At 44.7% G+C, this 18,039-nt stretch overlaps 1 protein-coding gene across 6 annotated transcripts in view; it reads right to left on the minus strand.

Moving 5' to 3' along the window:
• tenm2a (teneurin transmembrane protein 2a) overlaps positions 1-18,039 on the minus strand; it is a 106,241-nt gene that overhangs the window by 6,733 nt on the left and 81,469 nt on the right. For 4 of the 6 annotated variants that reach the window (XM_080287728.1, XM_026188705.2, XM_080287718.1 and 1 more), the window contains 15 exons: positions 17,331-17,357; positions 12,752-12,898; positions 12,293-12,503; positions 11,267-11,386; positions 9,651-9,912; positions 9,105-9,372; positions 7,731-7,874; positions 6,477-6,726; positions 6,075-6,095; positions 5,700-5,929; positions 4,377-4,531; positions 3,996-4,097; positions 3,585-3,758; positions 2,865-3,502; positions 2,432-2,607 (listed from right to left, as the gene is read on the minus strand). In XM_080287728.1, coding sequence (XP_080143854.1) covers positions 2,432-2,607; positions 2,865-3,502; positions 3,585-3,758; positions 3,996-4,097; positions 4,377-4,531; positions 5,700-5,929; positions 6,075-6,095; positions 6,477-6,726; positions 7,731-7,874; positions 9,105-9,372; positions 9,651-9,912; positions 11,267-11,386; positions 12,293-12,503; positions 12,752-12,898; positions 17,331-17,357 — 2,925 coding nt within the window. The remainder of the gene's footprint in view (positions 1-2,431; positions 2,608-2,864; positions 3,503-3,584; positions 3,759-3,995; positions 4,098-4,376; positions 4,532-5,699; positions 5,930-6,074; positions 6,096-6,476; positions 6,727-7,730; positions 7,875-9,104; positions 9,373-9,650; positions 9,913-11,266; positions 11,387-12,292; positions 12,504-12,751; positions 12,899-17,330; positions 17,358-18,039) is intronic. The other 2 variants (XM_080287724.1, XM_080287720.1) reach the window with 1 other exon arrangement.

Raw genomic sequence — 18,039 nt, forward strand, 5'->3', positions numbered from 1 at the left:
CGCTGTGACAGGAAAAGATATTCGTCTTATAAACTCCAATCTAACTAATAAAGTGGAAAGTGCTTCATCTTTGGGCAATTTCAGCTTCTACCTGGCACACTCAGGTCAACAGCCTCCTCATATTATCAAACAGCTTAGTGTAAGTGCAGTCTCTTTGCCTACATCTTTGCAAATTCTCCTCTGCACCTTTCCTTTGCTTCATGACGTTTTCCACTGAGGTGAATGAAAAGTGGTTTGAAAAAGAGAAAGTCTGACTATTCAACTGCAACCTAAGTTCTTGTGTTGAGATCCAAATGACAGTACCTCAGAAGAAGCGTAGTACCTAAATCTTAGCAAATCGAAACCTCAAAGTATTCGATTCAGGTCAGACAGTCGGTAAAAAAATTATAATCTATGAAATCAGAATAGCAATGTGAAGGTACTAGTTTCATGCAGAGGATATTGGCAATAGATAGGATATGAACACTGGTGAGGAGAATACATTACGTTTTATGACCTTTCAGGCAAGGATACATAGGATCATTCACTCTGAAAATTACTATACGTACAGTAAAAGAAGGTGAAAAGATAAAAAAACACTGTAGGTTCCATCAGACAAGTTGTATCATTTTATCTTTGCACTGCTTTTCAACCGTACTGCATTTTCACTGTGGTCTGGGAAATGTTACATAAGCTTTCTACTGTTTGGATGAGCTGATTCTGTCAGGCAAACTGCAGCCTGTGTTGACAGATTCACGTATTTACTCTGTTTTTTTACCGCACAAAATCCAAGCTTAGACCCGATGGACCAATCAGAAGTGATCCGACAGAACGGGCACTTTAGCATCTGATGGCGATGGGAAATCCGAGTCACAGAGGCTTACGTCAGTCGGAATCAGATCGTGTCCATTAAACGTTTGCGGACCTGATTTCTGACTCCTTCCCACAAACTGCACGCTATTCTAAATAGAAAAATCCTCAGGCTAAAGAGACATCGCTCCACAATCAACATCTCTCCAATTTATCGACTTCAACAAGAATAGAGACAGATAAGCCCGTGATTAATGCAGAGGCTAAATTTTCCCTCTGATGTCTGAAAGCAAGCTCTCCTCCCCACCCCCGACCACATTGAAGTGATTAAAAGCGAGATTAAATTGTTTTCAGCTCAGAAATATCGAGAAGATGCAGAGTTGGGAGCTTTCTTTATTTCACTTACAAAAGGTGAGAGGGTAGGGGATTGGATGGTTGTCTCTTTGAAGTCCTGCCATAAATGACAGTAATCCATAAGGCCAATTTGTAATAAAGCTCCAGGCACATTTTAACAATGCCTCAAACAGACAAGTGAAGCTTTTTCCATTGACTTGGCAGCAACAGCCTTTAGATAAATCTTCTCCGCTCTCTCTGTCTGAACAACCTCGTAATAAAACAGAAGTGAGGTAGAGGGATAGCGAGCGTGCGTGAGAGAGAGAGAGAGGGTGAAATGAGAGCTGGAGGGCCAAGGAGAATTCACTGTGCTGGAGTTAATGAAGAGAGCGAGAAAGAGCCGAAAGTGAGGGAGACGGTTAAGTGAGTATGTCAGCAGAGAGCTGTGCTCAAACCCACACAGTGCAGTGGAAACCTTAAATTACTTACAGCCGTGTGAACAACTCTTCTCTTCTACCACAACAAAGGTGGACGACTAAACATATATGTAGACGCAAGGTTTTCTCAATGTTTTTGGACCGTAACGAGTCTGGTCTGGATTCAGACATCCGTCACACGGCACCGGTCAGTGGAGGGGTGGGGGGGTCGGGAGAATTCTTCTTCTTCTTCGTCTTTGTCCCCCCACCTCTCTAAACAGACCAAATAAGCTCAGGGATCATGGGAACTGTCAGTATGTGTGCGTGTGTTTCTGTCTGTGTGTAAGGAGAGAGCTTGAGGGATGAGGAGGATTCACTCTACACGAGTTAATGAATTTTGCTGTGATGATATTCAAAAGCAGGATGATCCCAGCTGGGATTAACTATATATTGGTAATTTTACTCCTTAAGAGGGGAGCGAGAGAGGGCTGGGTGTGGGTAAGGGGAAAGAAAATAATCTCCTGGAGCATGCACATAACTGAGTGAAAATTATAAGACTTTCAATTAGAGCCGGCAGGCCTGAGCACATTCAGCATCAGAGGGCGGCTGTGTTTTTTTGAATGCTAAGACAAAGCAGTGCTAGAGCCTGCATGAATCTCATTAGGGCGATGATACCACATAAACAGATCTGCTTCACCGTTATCAGGATTACTTAAAAGTCTACTCAGAATGACTAATGAACGATAGTTGCTTGATTTGCACTGTTCCATGTTGATAAGTTGAACCCAGGATTAGCCTGTCTTTGTGCCACATCATTTCACAAGTATTTAAAAATTCAATGCCGGATCATTTTTCCTCCGTGTGTCCAGGTATGTGCTAAGCGTGTCCCCTACCTTGTACCACGGTGTATGAGGCTTCAACCGAGGACAGGTTGGTGATGACGGTGACATCGTCGTCTCTGCTCGAGCTCTCAATGTCGATGTTGATGGAGCGCTCGATCTCTCGGTGCAGACTTGTCACCATGCCCGTCGGGTACGTCACGTTGGTCAGTCGACCCTCGCTGTCATACCTGCGAAATGGGAGATTGCAGACTTGTTCATACTTGTGCCACCTGTGTGTTGAAAATCGAGCGCACACCCAACAGTCACAAAAAACAGTTTGGCAAGGGGGTGGGGGTGTTTGGTTGTAGATATAAAAGCTAACACTTGGGGGCAGCAGAGCACTTTGTGAAACTCAAGGAGAAAGCAGGAATCAGAGGACGGGAATTGATGGAAATGAACCCGACAGCACTCAAAGACGACAATGCACACAGTGTCACACACTTACTGGTAAAATGTGGTCCATCCAGTCTCGTCAGCTTTGGTTGCCAGGAGGCCCGTGTTGCCGCTGTAGCTCATCAGAGCCACTTCTTGGCCCAAGGCTGACACACTACGCAGCCCCCCACTGGGGTCCAGTGCAAGGGTCACCACTTGATTCTCAGGCAGCAGCACCAGTCTGAGCAGGCCGGCTCCTCCTCCTTGGCCCAGCCCATCCCGCCTCACTTTCACAGTATTGTTGCAGTTATCCACCAGCATGGCCAGCTCGCCATCGGGGCTGTAGGTGAAGTTGAAAAGCGGCTCCCCAGTCACGAGGCTGACTGTCTGGATGTGAAGCCCCTCCCCGTTGAAGACGTACAGCTCCTGCTCCCTCGGAGACGCGACTTCGTACTGCGCCGATCCCACGTACCCGACGCTCGAGAGGGCAGGGCCGGGCCGGTTCGCTCGCACGGCTCGGATGCGTATGTTGTTGAGGTCTGCAATAAAAAGAGTCCCGTCGGGGGACACGGCCAGGGAAGTTGGGGAGTTCAAGCCAGCGTCGGGGGCGTAGCCCTCGTCACCATAGAAGCAGTTGCAGTTGACGTCGTTCTTGCAGTCGCAGTCAGAGGCAGCACCGGCCAGGAGAGAGATTTCTCCATTAGTGCTCACCTAAAAATAAATAAATGAACAAATAAAAAAAAAAAAAAAACACCCACACTTTGAACAAAGAAACAACCAGACAACCGCATACCTGTCTCACTCGGTTAATCTTTTTCTCATCTGTTTCAGCGATGTACAGGATGCCGGTGTGGGACAAGGCGATGGCTGTGGCACTCTCCAGGGCGGCGTGTATAGCCAGCTTACTGAGGCTGTAGTCAATGCCCGGCACTTGGCAGTGCATAGGCCGACCCGCTATAATGCTCACCTTTAGGAAACAATGCAGAAAGTATTGATGATCCAAAAAAGTAGGATGCCAACATAAGATTCCAAAGTAGTAAGTAGTATCTTCCTAGAACTAATTAATCAGTAATTTTCCTGCAAAACTTAGAATTTGAACTTTTTACTTCTAAATTGGCTTTAGGAAGGCTAATTGGGACGAAGTCTTGTCAAAGCCTATGGTGAGTGTGCACTCTAATGGGTTTGCAGCCCTGTATGTACAGACCTGGTGGTTCTCAGTGATGCGTAAAATGACGTTGTTTTCCAGGACGTACAGAGAGTTGTCCATGGGGTTCACGGCTAAGTCTGTGGGCCACTCAAGACGCACCTGATGGGCAGAAACAGAAGTTATACGATCTGTGAGACGGTATCTATGCCGAAAGGGTGCCAAGGTTCAGACAAGTCTCTTATTCATTTAAGTGACTGCAGCAGTGTTCACTTTCTTCTGATCCATTCATTTATCCATTGACTCTTTAATCCCTCCCTAAATCAGTTTCTCCCTGACCTCCCGGCTGGCTCTACTCCACAGAGTCATCATAGCTCAGCACTAAGGGAGCTCTTAGATCATCATCAATCACACCGTCGGCTTTTGTCTCTTTTTCCCCACCTGGCTGACGTCCATGCTGGTGTCACAGCTCAGAGGCCGCACGGCGGTCAGGTCGTTAGCCCCCAGCAGAGTAGAGATGATGCCATTCTGGTCCACCTTGCGGATCATGGTGGCGTCCACGAAATACATCAGCCCGTTTTTATCCACTGCGATACCTGTCAGCGGGGGGAGATGAACACCGTGAATGACGACTCATAACTCAAACACTGCGGGGCCATACCCATAGACATTTTAAGTCAATTAAACTTCACTCTTTCAGCCGCTGAAAATGAATAGCAGCCCGGGCCGCTCAATTGCTCAATGCTTCATCGAATGAGAGGGAACACAGAGATGGAACGGGCATTGAACTGTTGAGAAATGTTAGTTTTGGGATGAGTCATTGGGATGCCGAGCTGAACTCCCCTTAGAGGGCAACCGCAGACGGCACGCAGATCATCTAGAATGGCGAGTGATCTCTTGCGCTTCTCTTCCTTCCTTGGTTTCCTCTTGATCTCTTTTTTGTTTTTTGTTTTTTGACACCCAACTTTCGACTTGTTTATACCTCTCTCCGTTTTATCCTTTATCACTGGGTTGGTGTCACCCCGTCAGTCTATCAGACAGCAGACGCTCAGAGAGGTGTGACTGTTCAAGTAAAGTGTGCCCAGAAATAACTTCTAGATGCACTGGGATAGTAAACAACAGATGGAGGATACAGCGAAGGGTGCACAGAGTAAATGATACGGAGATAAATAGGAAAAAGAGCGGAAGAGCTGGAGGAAGAGAAGAAACAGGAAAAGGGAGGAACTGACGCTTTCTGACTGCGTGACGGGTAAGAGAGAATCAGCAGTTCATTGTCTTCCCCGATCGTCCCATCTTATCTCATGAACCGTGCATACACACACACATGCATGCACTCTTGCATGCACACAGTGTATATATTCTAACATCTGTGGTGCTACATGTACACACATGACAAGAAATGTGACAGTGTGACATCCTTGACAGTTTGGTGTCACAGTGTTCTGAGATCCAATGATCCACAAAAATAATCCCATTATAAGTTTAACATTAACCTGGTTTATAACCTCCTTCTGTCTCTGTCCTGCTTTAGTTGAGTCATAAGATGGGCGCATTATGAAAAAAAAACCTCATCAGTGAAAATGTAAGCACCCTTAAATTACACGTCTTGTGAACTGAACTGTGGATCACAAAGTCTCCTCAACAAAACTCATTTCGAAGGATGTCTTAAGAGTCTGTATCCACATTTTATACTGTAATACAAGAAAATGCAATTTGAACAATATGAAGTTAACTGTGACGTGAAATTCCCCCTAAGTGGCTCACCTTTGGGGCTCATAAGTGTAGCTTCAGTGGCTTTTCCACCATCGCCACAGCGCTCATCGAAGGGCAGGCACTGCTCCCCGGTCCCCGCCACGACCTCAGCATTATCCGACAGCAGACGACCACCGGTTAATGACCGCACGCGGTAAATCCGTCGCGAGTTTGTGTCTGAGATAAACAGCGCCCCAGATACCGGATCCACAGCCATAAAGTATTTATGGGTTGGGTTATTACTGAAGCAAAAAAAGACAAAAAAACAAAACAGGTATAATTATAAAATCAGCCTGGATTTACATTGTAAATGATACTTTGAAGCGCTTTTGCATTTATTTTTTCCTTTGCTGGCATGTTGTTAATTTCTCATCTTGAGCCTCTTACCTGTGTCTGAAATCTTTGTTCCTTTAAGAAAAGAAAGGGAGACAGAAGCACAGCAAAACAAATGTTAATTCACACAGTCTGCACAGAGCAACCTACAGAGAGCAACACAAAGCTGGCAGTGGTGTGAAGAGCAACATTTAAAGATGTGTAAAAACACCCTGGGGAAATGTTATCTAGCACAGTCTATATTTCTTGCCAGTCCAAGTCTCTCACCTCACTTCTTTCATCTAACATCTTGTAAGCACTGAAAACATCCAGTCTTTATCCACAATTTTTCCTTTTCCTGGTGACTTACCTCAATATATCTGCAACATAGAGAAACCTCTAAATTCACAACTGCTTTCCTATTGATTACTATTCTATTAATTCGTAATTTACTGTCCCATAGATCTGGAGGTTTACCTCAGTTCCAGGATGCCAGTTGTGTTCATAGATGGGTAGACCCGGCGCACAAAATTGAGGTCCCCGACATACAGGCTGCCATCGATGCCCATTGCCAAAGCAACCGGAGCCAGCAGCTTGTTGCCGTCCGCGAGGCCATTACAGCTGGGGCACGAGATGCTGCGCCTGCGGCCGTTCCCCATGATGCTCGTGATTACTGGAGGCTGCTCTGTCACAAAGATGTTTTCCCCGCTGCCTTTGTGAAGGATGCCTGTGAACAACAAAAGACAAACAGATATATCAAAAGCAGATAAGGGCTCATTATTCCACAGGTAACAGTGGAATCAGCTACCCCCAATCACATCCACCCCGATGTAGAAATGGTTTCCTTTAACTCGTTGGTGGAGCCATCAAGAATGCAAAATTTATCTTGTTCAATGTTTTTTTTAATTTGATACCTGGAAGCTTTTAGCCTCGGCTGAAGTTGTGCATAGTGAGCTAATTAGCTCGTTCAAACCAAGCGGCAACCCTTAGGGTTGAAAAACGAAGCCAACATAAAAGTGCCAAAAAACCCCAAAACAAAATTACAGTTCCCTTTAATTGGTAGCTATCAGCTAATTCAACTCACTGAACTGGACTTCACGACTGGGTTTGCGGTGACAAATATTATTTCAGCTCATGTCCAAGAAGCCGAAGTTCCAGTTTTAATGAATGAAATTCTAGTATTATTTCACATTTATCTCTGTCTATTCGAGGAAACGACACGGACTTGGTAACCGAGCTTACTGGCACTAGCTGATCCTGCGCCAACACGGCAATGGCCATAATGCTAAAATTAAGGCCTCACAATTGGAGTTCACAAACCAATAGGTGAGATCATCTATCTTTTATATACAGCTTATGGAATACCACTCAAGCGATCCTGAACTAAGTTTTGGCAAAGGTGTCTCTGCCAACCACACCACCTGTCTCTGTTTTAGTAGCTGCTGCTGATTGGTCGGTGCACACTTTTAGTGGATGAGGGAGTCAAACTAGGTGAGACAACACTTCCTGTGAAAATCCTCACTGACAGATAAAGTCTGGCAACTTCAACTAGAGGAAGCGCAGTGTGGTCTAACCCCTCTCCACCAGCACCACCAAGACAATAACACATTGTGTACTGTAAACCTGCTACACACAGGGAACGGGCTAAATATAAACTGGAAGGCAAAACAGGGGACAAACAGAAAAGGCTTTTGCATAACTATGAGTGTGTAAGTGTGTGTGTATACGTACCACTGCGTGTGTTGAGTATGTGGTGCTTGTTGAGCGACCAGCCGCCCAGATTTGTGGGATCCAATTCGTAGCCCTGCAGGAGGGCCGTCCTCTTCTCCCAGAGGATGAGACTGGCACATGACTCATACTCATAGCCCACTGACACTACATGCAGGAAAGAGTAGAGGCAAGAGAAACGAGAGGGGTGGGGTTGGGTGGAGGGGAACGTGCAAAATAAAGGGATGAGAAAACATCAAAGAATCATTTAAGAAACAACATAGGAAGAGAGGCTGTGAAACTTCATCAAAATATAATCTCCTAAGTTCATTTAAGGTGTGAAACACAGAGAAGCTAGTTAGCACCTGTACCAAAACCTGCACTCGCACCTTACTAACACTCTGGCATGCTGTTAAATCAATTAAAAAGCTTGCTAATTGGAAAGATTGCCCTTTAAACCTGCAGGCCACGCTGGCTGCAACAGTAAAAACTTTGCTCGTGGAAAAATAATGCCCTGATCGTGTTCGCGTCCTGACTGAGCCACGGTTAATTTGAGTAAATAAATTGAACAATTAAGGGAAATTAGTTGCGATCAGGTGTATTTTTGAAGACTACTCAGAGAGTGTTTGTGTTACGTGCTTGTTTTTGGGTTTTTTTCATGGGTGTGCTGTTGTGTTCCTGCTTGTTAAAGGGAAAAAAGTGTGTTAACACATCATTTCCCTCCTGAGTTAAAGAGAGTGCTGCTGCCAGCACATTTTCAGCTTCACTACAAGCAGTAATGCAGTATACCTGTGTCTGTATCTATGCTTAGCAAAACATAACCTAATCATCAGCCACGTATGTCCTTTATATTCTCCAGGAATTGGAAAATTGCTCCTACTCAAGGGACATTTAAGATCTTTCAGCGAATGCAATTTTCCAAACAGTGTGCCCCTCCACACTGAAGCCCCAGATGTCCACTGCATCTGTGGCCTGACAGCAGTGTTTGGCTGACAGCATCTGTGAGCGACTGTGACAGCAGAATGTAATAGCACTGAGGCTCCCCTGGACTCCTGCTTGCTGCTCCAGTAGTTAACTGCTAACTCCTCCTGATGGTTAATAACCCTTCACCACAGTTACGGCTGGCTGACTGAACCAAACGCGGCTTCAATGAAAAATAGACATATGAAAAAAAAAAAAGAGCCCTTCACTGGGGCCATATTGCGAAGTGGATCCAAGCTGGGTTTCTGGTGTATTATCTCTCCTTCAGGCTCACTAATTAGCCCCACTCCCTCTGTCATAACCAGTGCTGTCTTAGTGGTAAAGTGTCTAATGTATTCAGGGTGTGCAAGGCTGGGAGAAAAAAAAAGATCTGTGCCCGCCAGCACAGCTTTTCCTCCATCCATCCCTTCCACTTACCGACAGCTTCGGAAAGCCCGTAGACCCTTTGCCCGTATGCATCTGTCTTATCCCAGATGTAGGTATATGCCAAGTTGGGCGAGGCGTGGAACCACTTCTGGAAGAGGTGGCCCTCCACCGCGACCATCAGGTGAACCTTCAGAAGGCCCATGGACACCACAGCTGGAGTCATGGTGACCTTGAGGAGGGAGCGATAACCTTGGGTCCTGGAGCTTAGGTAGCACAGCTTTAAACTTGTGCCAGGCACCTCGATCTGCTCATGCAGCACCTGGAAGACAAAGAGAGGATGGCGGGAGAGAGGGATTAGGGAGGATTAGAGAAAGAGGGAGTAATGGGGGTCACGCTTCCACTGATGGCTGAAGGACAAGAAATGGCAAAAAAACAATGGGAGAAATAAAGGAATAGGAAAGAGGGAATAAAATGGGGGAACTATGGAAGCGGAAGGAGAAAGAGAGCTACAAAAAGATAAGCATACAGGAGAGTGGGAAGAGAGCGAGGGAACCAGAAGGAAGATTAGCCGGCAGCCAGAGGTCAGTGGTACTGCACCTGTGTCTCCGGTATGATGGGTTTCTCCCCTGGCTTGGAGCTGAAGAAGGAGGAGAGAGGGGATGCAATCACAAGTGGGTCAGGCCTGACGAAACCGCTCAGGTCACAGCCTGGGATCGTGTTCTCTTCTGTCTTAAGCACCAGAGTGTCCATAGCATAAAACTGGCTCCAGGGCAGCCACACGGTGCGCTCCTGGCTCAGGAAGGGGGCGCGCTCGAACCGAAGGGTCAGTGATGCACCACCATTAGCTATCAGGTCAAACCTGGAGAGGTTTGCGAGAAGAGGACGGGAATGAGGTATACATGGGGAGTGCCGTGGTGGATGGACAGGCCAAGTTACTTAGACCTAAACAGAGCTTAACACAGCAATTACTCCACAACAACAAAACACCTGAAATAAATATTCCGACATTATTAATTACGGTCCAAAAAAACAGTACACAGACCACAACAAGGTGACAAGTTGAAGGCCAACCTAGCCATCGGTCTGCTCTGAAATATGAACAAGGCGACGTTAGAACACACGTCTCATAACAGAAGTGATTTTATTAGATGTTATCCTTTTACCCTTTGTCACTAAATTATGGGTAACAGCTGTAGGTTAATGATTAGTAGAGGAAAAGGTCACACACACACACACGCACGCACGCACACAATTGACACGTCTTATGGGAAACGGCCAGAGCTGCGTGAAGAGCTGCGAGAAAATAACATAGAATCCGCGAGACCAAACAAGACCAGACGCAGACGTGTTCATTGAAGACCGCGTCTGGAATTCAAGGTCAATTAAACATTACAAGAAGTTTGCATATTTCTCGAAGAAACCGCTGCAAAGAAACAAATGATAAAAGGCGATTGCTTAAAGAATATGACAGAAGACAGGGAGAGGAGAAAAATGTATTTTTAATGCGTGGAGATCAGGCTGAAGAACCAGTGAATCAAATTTTGAAATAACATGTTAGAGATGTCAGCCAGACTTAAATTCAATAGAAGTTGTTGGGGGGGAAATTGGACAGAGAAGTCAAATCAAAGCAGCCGAGAAGCTGGAATTCCTGCAGAGGAACTAAAAAGACATGTAAGATGACTTAACTAAGTGTGTTTGGAAAGTGGCTATCAAAGAAGAAAAAAAACCTAAGAAATTCAAAAATTAAGCTGTTAAGGCTTTGATTCAACCTTGCTTTGATCGCTACAGTGAAAAAGAAAATCACATGTGAAATCACGAAATCAAATCAAGTTTAACAGGAGGAAGAAGTAAGAGGTAATGAAGTAGAAGGAAGAATTTAAACCCTACATTGCGTTATGCACTTTGTTTTTCCCTTTCTTCCTCTGCATTTGCTATAATGTACATGTGTTTTTCTTTTTAGCAGTTTCACTTCAGAGAAGATTCTAGTGTTACAATCCTCAGTTGTGTTGTTCTTGTTACAGACATTTACTGCTCTGCTATTTGAAATCTCCTTTTCTTTCATGTATCTAATTATTTATTCCACCAACAGCACTGCCTTCTCGTGGGATCAGTTTTCTAACCTAATCTAATCAAATCTGATTTAATAACAGAGCCTATGTGGTGAGGTAGTTTCCATATTTCAGCAAGGAGTGCTGGGTGGCTGTTGTACATACATTCCATCCTGCCGTGTCAGCGTGTATCCGTAGTGGGGATAGTTGACAAAAGACACGTTCACCCCCACCAGAGGGGTTCCATCTGTAGTCAACACCTGACCCCGAATTAGAGATGCCAAGCTGGAAGAAGACAGAGGAGACACAAGTGAGGGGAGCGAAAGTCAGCCTGTCAAACCAGTCTTCCCAAACCATCCATCATCTGATTTGATTAATCTCTCCATCTTTCAATCATCCAATTTGCCCATTCAATTATTGCCCTGCTCTTCCACCACTCATTAATTAGAAACAATCAGCTACCCCCACCGTCTAGATGAGCTCGTGTCAATCACGTAAACAAACCATGACAATATAGATGGGATGTGCACGTATTGTTAAGTACGGGCGAGAGATTGCATTCTCGAGAACTAATAGACGCAGATTAACATTTAAACATTTCAGGGTAGCGTCGCTTTGATAAGTTATTTTCTTTGAAACGTCCGATGTCAGCATGTGTAAATATATTCGGAGGAAAATCAACACAGTGGACAGCGCTTCACAGCTCTTCTAAATCTATGGGGAATCTTGGCTTGCCAGCAATTGGCTGTGGGATTTGTTAAGGTCTTGGCTAGCTGTACGAACCATTTCAAAGTCTATTTGATATTTGTTTTTGGAAATCTAAAGATTGGAAATTTTCCACGGCTCGTATTTTTTCACTTAAATGTCAAATCTTTTAAGATTCGCAGTCAGATTGCAGTCATGCACAGTCACCACACAATGTTACAGTGTTTGCAACACCAACGAAAGACAAAGTAAATGTAGATGATCAAAGCTTTTATCCTGCATTCCTACTTTCATTATTGGCTTGTATTGCTAGTTTGTGGGGCGCAGAACAGTATCACTACACTGTATGTATAGATATTCACCGGTGACTTCATATTATTCTCATATTTTAAAATATGAGATCTGTAATGTTTCTGTGAACGGCTCTTTTGTGTCACAGTCTTAAGATATGGCCTTAGTTGCTAGCGGTTGAATTTCCTGCCATACCTGGAGTTGAACGGGTTTTCCAAAGGGATGATGTGGGTGCTGTCCCGTCCCACAAGCATCTTGACGCGGTCGTAGAAGGAGCGGACTCGTGGCTGGGACATCGGGCTCTGCTGGATGACTAGCAGAGGGTCCCGGGAGCCCCGGCACAGGGGGCTGTTCTGGCAGGGACTCTGGATGCAGCAGTCTGGGTCCATGCAGTCTGTCAGTCCATCTGATAGAAGAAGAGCAATGATAAATGCTCTAAGGGACGCGAAAAAAAAAGAAGAAGCTTTGAATAATCTGTTTCTTTCACTTAGGAAAGTTTAATTTTGCCATCCACAATCAAGGCTCTTCTCAGGAGACCTTAATTTTATATTTTGTTTAATTTATTATTTTCTCCATCATCCTTTATTTCTTTGAAGAAGCAGATTTTGCTAATTGAATTCTTAAGGCACTATACGCCCCCCCACCCAAACTCACCTCCTTCGTTGTCCTTGTTGTCGGCACAGGAGGTCTCCATGGCAACACTGCAACCAGGGCCCCTCCACCCCGTCTGACATTCACAATGCCAACTCTGCTGGCCCATGGTGCACTGGCCGTTACCGTTACACAAGTTAGGACAGCCATCTGTGAGAAGAGGACAGGAGAGGGGAGAGGGAGGGGGGGAGGGAGAGAAACAAGGTGATGTTTGTTTTATCATTAATGATGCACAGATGAAAACACACACACACACGCACAAACACACGCACGCACACATATGCTCATATGGTAATGATAGATCAATGAGTCACACTCAGTGTGGTAACCAAATAATGGTAGCATACTGCCAGTGCTGATTGTTCAGGAATCAATTCCAATCAGGAGGTCAGTTTCCATGCACACCTTTCCATCTTTATGTCTCTGCACCTGAGGGATGCCTCCTAGTATGTGTATATGTGTGTGTGGACCGAGGTGGATAGATCACTTTATTCACTTACTGGATGGAGCCCAACCCGATCATCTCTCTCTCTTTCTCGGGTGCAGTTTCACTCTCTCTCTCTTACTTATGATTCAGTGTAGGTAATGGGATTCTGATGGCCTGAGAGTAATGCTTTCTCATGAGAGAATGAGATTATGCTTGACAGAGTGTGTGCGTGCATGCGTGTGTCTGTGTGGTGGCAGTCCATGAACTAATAAACCTTCGCTTCGGCGTATGCAAAAAACCCTTACCAGAATCTACGACCCTGGAGCCAAGTAAGTTCTGTAACTAGCATAGCAAGGGCACCCTCAACTCAGGAGTGACTTTAAGGCAAGGCAGAGCGGACGTTTTGAGGTGCTCTGGATAAGGGAATTTGCAATTATAGAGGAAAGTGCCATTTTCTCACTTTAATATTATCTGGTAACTTTTGGAGGCTTATATCATATATACATATTTATATATGCTATATATATGTGTATGCTTTATACATGCCATATTTCTCTATGTGAGGCTGTAAACTGCAGCCAGTTATCTTAACATAAAGACTGGAAGCAGGGAAACAGCTAACTTGGCACTTATGTTATAATATCCATCAATCAGTTCTGATAAAACTGCACAAAATAACATGTTATATGCTAAAAGTGGAGTGCGAAAACTTGCATTTTGTCATTTTACAGGAAGGTATGTGTGGGATTATTTCTTGCCAGGCAGCAGAGACTTCCTGGAGTGTTGTGACTGCGTGTTGGCCAGGAATCCAGGAGAAAATCCAGAAAGTTATAGCGCTATAGGGCACAAACAAGCCTCATGCATAACCCCGTGTAATAAGTTGTTTTGAATTCAATTCATTTATTTTTTTTTTTGTATAGTGCCATCTCAAAGTGCTTTATATTGTACGGCAAAAACCCTACAATAAGACGACCCCAACAATCAGATGACCCCTATGAGCAAGCACTTGGTGACAGTGGGAAGGAAAAACTCCCTTTTAACAGGAATAAGCCTCCAGCAGAACCAGGATGGGGGGGGGAGGGGGGGGGGGATATCTGCTGCGACTGGTTAGGGGTGAGGGGAGGAAGACAGGACAAAGACAAACTGTGGACCAGAGTGAGACAGTTTTGCACATTGTACAGCGAAGCTAGCTTTTTCCTGGCTTGATGCTAATCTTAGCCAAATGGCTGGTCGTTCGTGATGAACAGATAGGCCTGAGACTACATCAATTTTCCACAAAATGTTCATTTCTTCCTTTTAACTGACTCCTATATTAAGACAATTTCACCGAATTGGGACCATTTAATATCTCCTAAATGCCACAAAATCAAAACTTTTCTTTAAAAATCATTCGATTCCATTTGATAATTTGCACCCATGCTGAGACAACGTACCCCATCAATGCCATTTAAAGGGGAAAAAAAGCCTTTAACTCCTGGCTTCCCTTACAACTTTCCCGTATCTTTCGAAATCCCACCTCTCTAATGCAAAACTGTCTGTTTGCCACATTATAATCTATCAAGGAGGGGAGGGGTGTGGAAAAAAAGGCATGATGACACACAATGACAATGTTTTCTCCAGCAGCACAAAGAGCCCCAAACAAACTTGTCACAGTGATTTCCTCTTAAACAAATGAGGGAGCGGGGTGCGACACTCTTAAGTCTACCCACGGGAGACGAAGGCAAAGAAAAGGGTTGACTGATAAAACAATACGTGCATGCACGAAAAGGCTCTCGCTCGCAAACGCACGCACACGCCTAGCACGACACACCCTGGAGATATGACCTGACATTTCTCACTCGGTACTATTGTGCCGACAGAGTGAGGAAGGACAAAATAACCCAGTAAGAGATTATGAATATGAAATGCTTTTCACTGAGTCCTGCTCAGTAGATTAATGAACATATTTTCACTCAAGTTGCACTGTAGAATTTTGCCCTCTAACAAATCGCTGCATCAATAAAACCATGCATTATGAATACAAATAGTGCAATCTAAACCGTGGCAGCGGCTAAATTAACAGGCATTTCACCCCGATTGGCATTTTATCATATGTCTCAACCAACAGACGATGAGGGGGGAAAGTCAAAAAAGGACTTTTAGAGAAAGACGGCGCACCATCTTGTTTGTGGTGGAAGAGGTGGGGAGCCGGGCGAGCTTAACAACGTTACTCAGTTCAACACGAAGACTCAAATCAAAGGTTTTATCTTTAATTATGACCATTTTCTGCATCAGGGGACTGCTCATGATGCTGTATTAACAGTCAGCCTGGAATAGATTGTCCCCAAGTATTGAGCTCGGGGAACAAAGGCAGTTAGCAGTGATTGCCTGTTAAATGGAGTTGCCATTTAAAAGCAGCCAAATACTTATGAAGCACCCGGACAGGACAATCCATAGCGGGCATTGATTGGCTTGCCTGGGCAGGCCGGCACGAGGCTCCTCTCTCTTTAATGCCAGGACCCAGTCGATACCCCCTCATACTAACTAGAATAAAGTGGGATTTCAGAAACTATTAAGTCCACCCTCCCCAGTAATGTGGTTGGACTCTGATGAAATCCTCCTAAAAAGGAGAAGAAATTGCCTTGGGTTATGGGTGAGCGCACACACACACACACACACACACACACACACACACACACACACACACACACACACACACACACACACACATTATGTGGTGTGCAGTGTCTGTGGGTGTGGGTGTGGATGGTGGGGCATATGACTCGAAAGATATCGTGTAGGACTCCAAGGATGAAGTGAGAGGGAGGCAGGCGGAGATAGAGACAGATAGAATGAGAACAAAGTGTATGAAAGAAAGTAAGTTGAGACATTGTACTGAAAAGTTCCACCTTTCTCTCCATTCCCCTTGTACCCAGCTCTGCCTCCTTTAAAGGTCATGAAGTAAAGGTCACAGCCATAAATCCGCGATCAGAGCTCATAGATGGACCAGATAACGCTGTACTTTCTCAAATATACCCCACTTAGCTGCTTCTCCTATTCTTAACAAGCTACCTTTGAAATTACATTGATTGCTTTATCCCAAATTGTTCTTTGACCTGCCTCTCTGCTTCCCTTTGGCTCCGTCTCTTCCTTTTTCTTTTTTTTGCGCCCTGCCTCTTGCTCCCTTTTTAACCCTGCAATTTACCTTTTCTCTGGGTTGGCTCTTCATAAAACAATGAGAGCTATTCCATTAAGCGTAGAGGGTGAGAGGACACTCTCAACGGCGCTCCAGGGACCTGTACTGTCAGGCAATCTGTGCCGCTCTGTGCAACCCGGCAGAGGTTCAGCTGCGGGGCTATCTATTAAGCATTCTTGTTGTGCGTGTGAGACAACTCACCTCAGACCCAAACTCGTCTCTGTGTGTTAACCTCAGCTGTTATTCTGTTTATTATTGAGTGATCTGACTAAACGGCATATTTTTTTGCTTTGGTGTGGTTTTGGCGGGGATGTTGAAAATCAGAAATTCTTAAATTAATACTGTAGGCCCTTTCAGTCACACAAGCATAATCAAGCACACACACGTGCACAAAATAAATTTAGCAGCCACTCTACCATGGCCACGACACTTGCCACACAAACCCAAATGTAAACACACACACACACACACTTAACAGTTCTGTATGTATTTGACACCACATTGAGGACCTGCATCATTGGGTTATGAAATACACCAATTACCTCCAAACTTTTTTACAACTTTCATTATTTTCTCCTCGTGTGAAGCAGATTGTGTTTACACAACACATGAGTGGAATACCTGAGTGTTTTTTTTGTGTTTCCAGGCTCCACGTTGGAAATATTAAGGAGAACACGCTCACACGCATGCACGATCACACTTTTCACAGCACAGCCCCTCGACACTGCTGATACCACACTAGGCTCTACGGTACCCCACAACACATCAAGGCTCAATGACAGCTAACCCCTGCTGTAGTCCACTGCTGTAATGGGAGTGCACTACATGTAGGGAGTCATCATTGAGGCTGGAGCCCTAATCTACGGACAGATAGCACCACAGAGTCTACAGAGCCAAGCCAGGCCAAGAACCCACAAATGCAGCAGCTAGCTTCTACCACCACAGGCTAAGAAACAAAACACCAGAGTCAGATACGGTACCTGCTTTGTCAACCATGCTCCCATGGTCTGCAGTGGGAGAAAATGTGCAAAAGGTAAGAGATGGGGAGAGTATTTTTTTTCTGAAAGAAATGCAAGCAACATCATGCAGAGCTGAAATGAATAACAGGCAAGCTGAGATAAGCTAACGCTGAGAGTGTCTGGTGCTAGTGAAGTGTGCTTTGCACCAAGCTGAGGCCTGATAACTCTTTCATCTTGGGCTGATGGTGCAGTCAAAGCTGCCCTACTTTCTGATGGGGGAAATCGGGAGATCATAAACTGTTATTCCCCTGTGCATATGTATGTGCCTATGCGTGTGTAGGTGTGTGCGTGTATATATATATATATATATATATATATATATATATATATATATATATATATATATATATATATATATATATATTGGTGTTTTGTTTGGTGTGTGTGTATCAGATTGCAATCACAGTGCTTTTGGTGACAAGGAAATGAGACTTTGTGTCTCAAAGCACTGACGGTGAATCAAAGGAATCTGGCACTCATCCATCCAAAGTGACAGTGATGTCAATATGAGACAGTGATTGACTGACAAAAACGCTCACTCACACTCTAGCGCAACTGTGTGCATGCACACACCATAAACAAAGTGAGAGTTATTTTTTGATCGCAGTGAGGTGAAGTGGGGATTTTGTTTTGTGCCTTTCATCACATAACTTTGGTGTTTCAAAGGCCA

Source organism: Astatotilapia calliptera, chromosome 2 (genome assembly GCF_964374335.1).
Source record: "Astatotilapia calliptera chromosome 2, fAstCal68.1, whole genome shotgun sequence".
NCBI lineage: Eukaryota > Metazoa > Chordata > Actinopteri > Cichliformes > Cichlidae > Astatotilapia > Astatotilapia calliptera.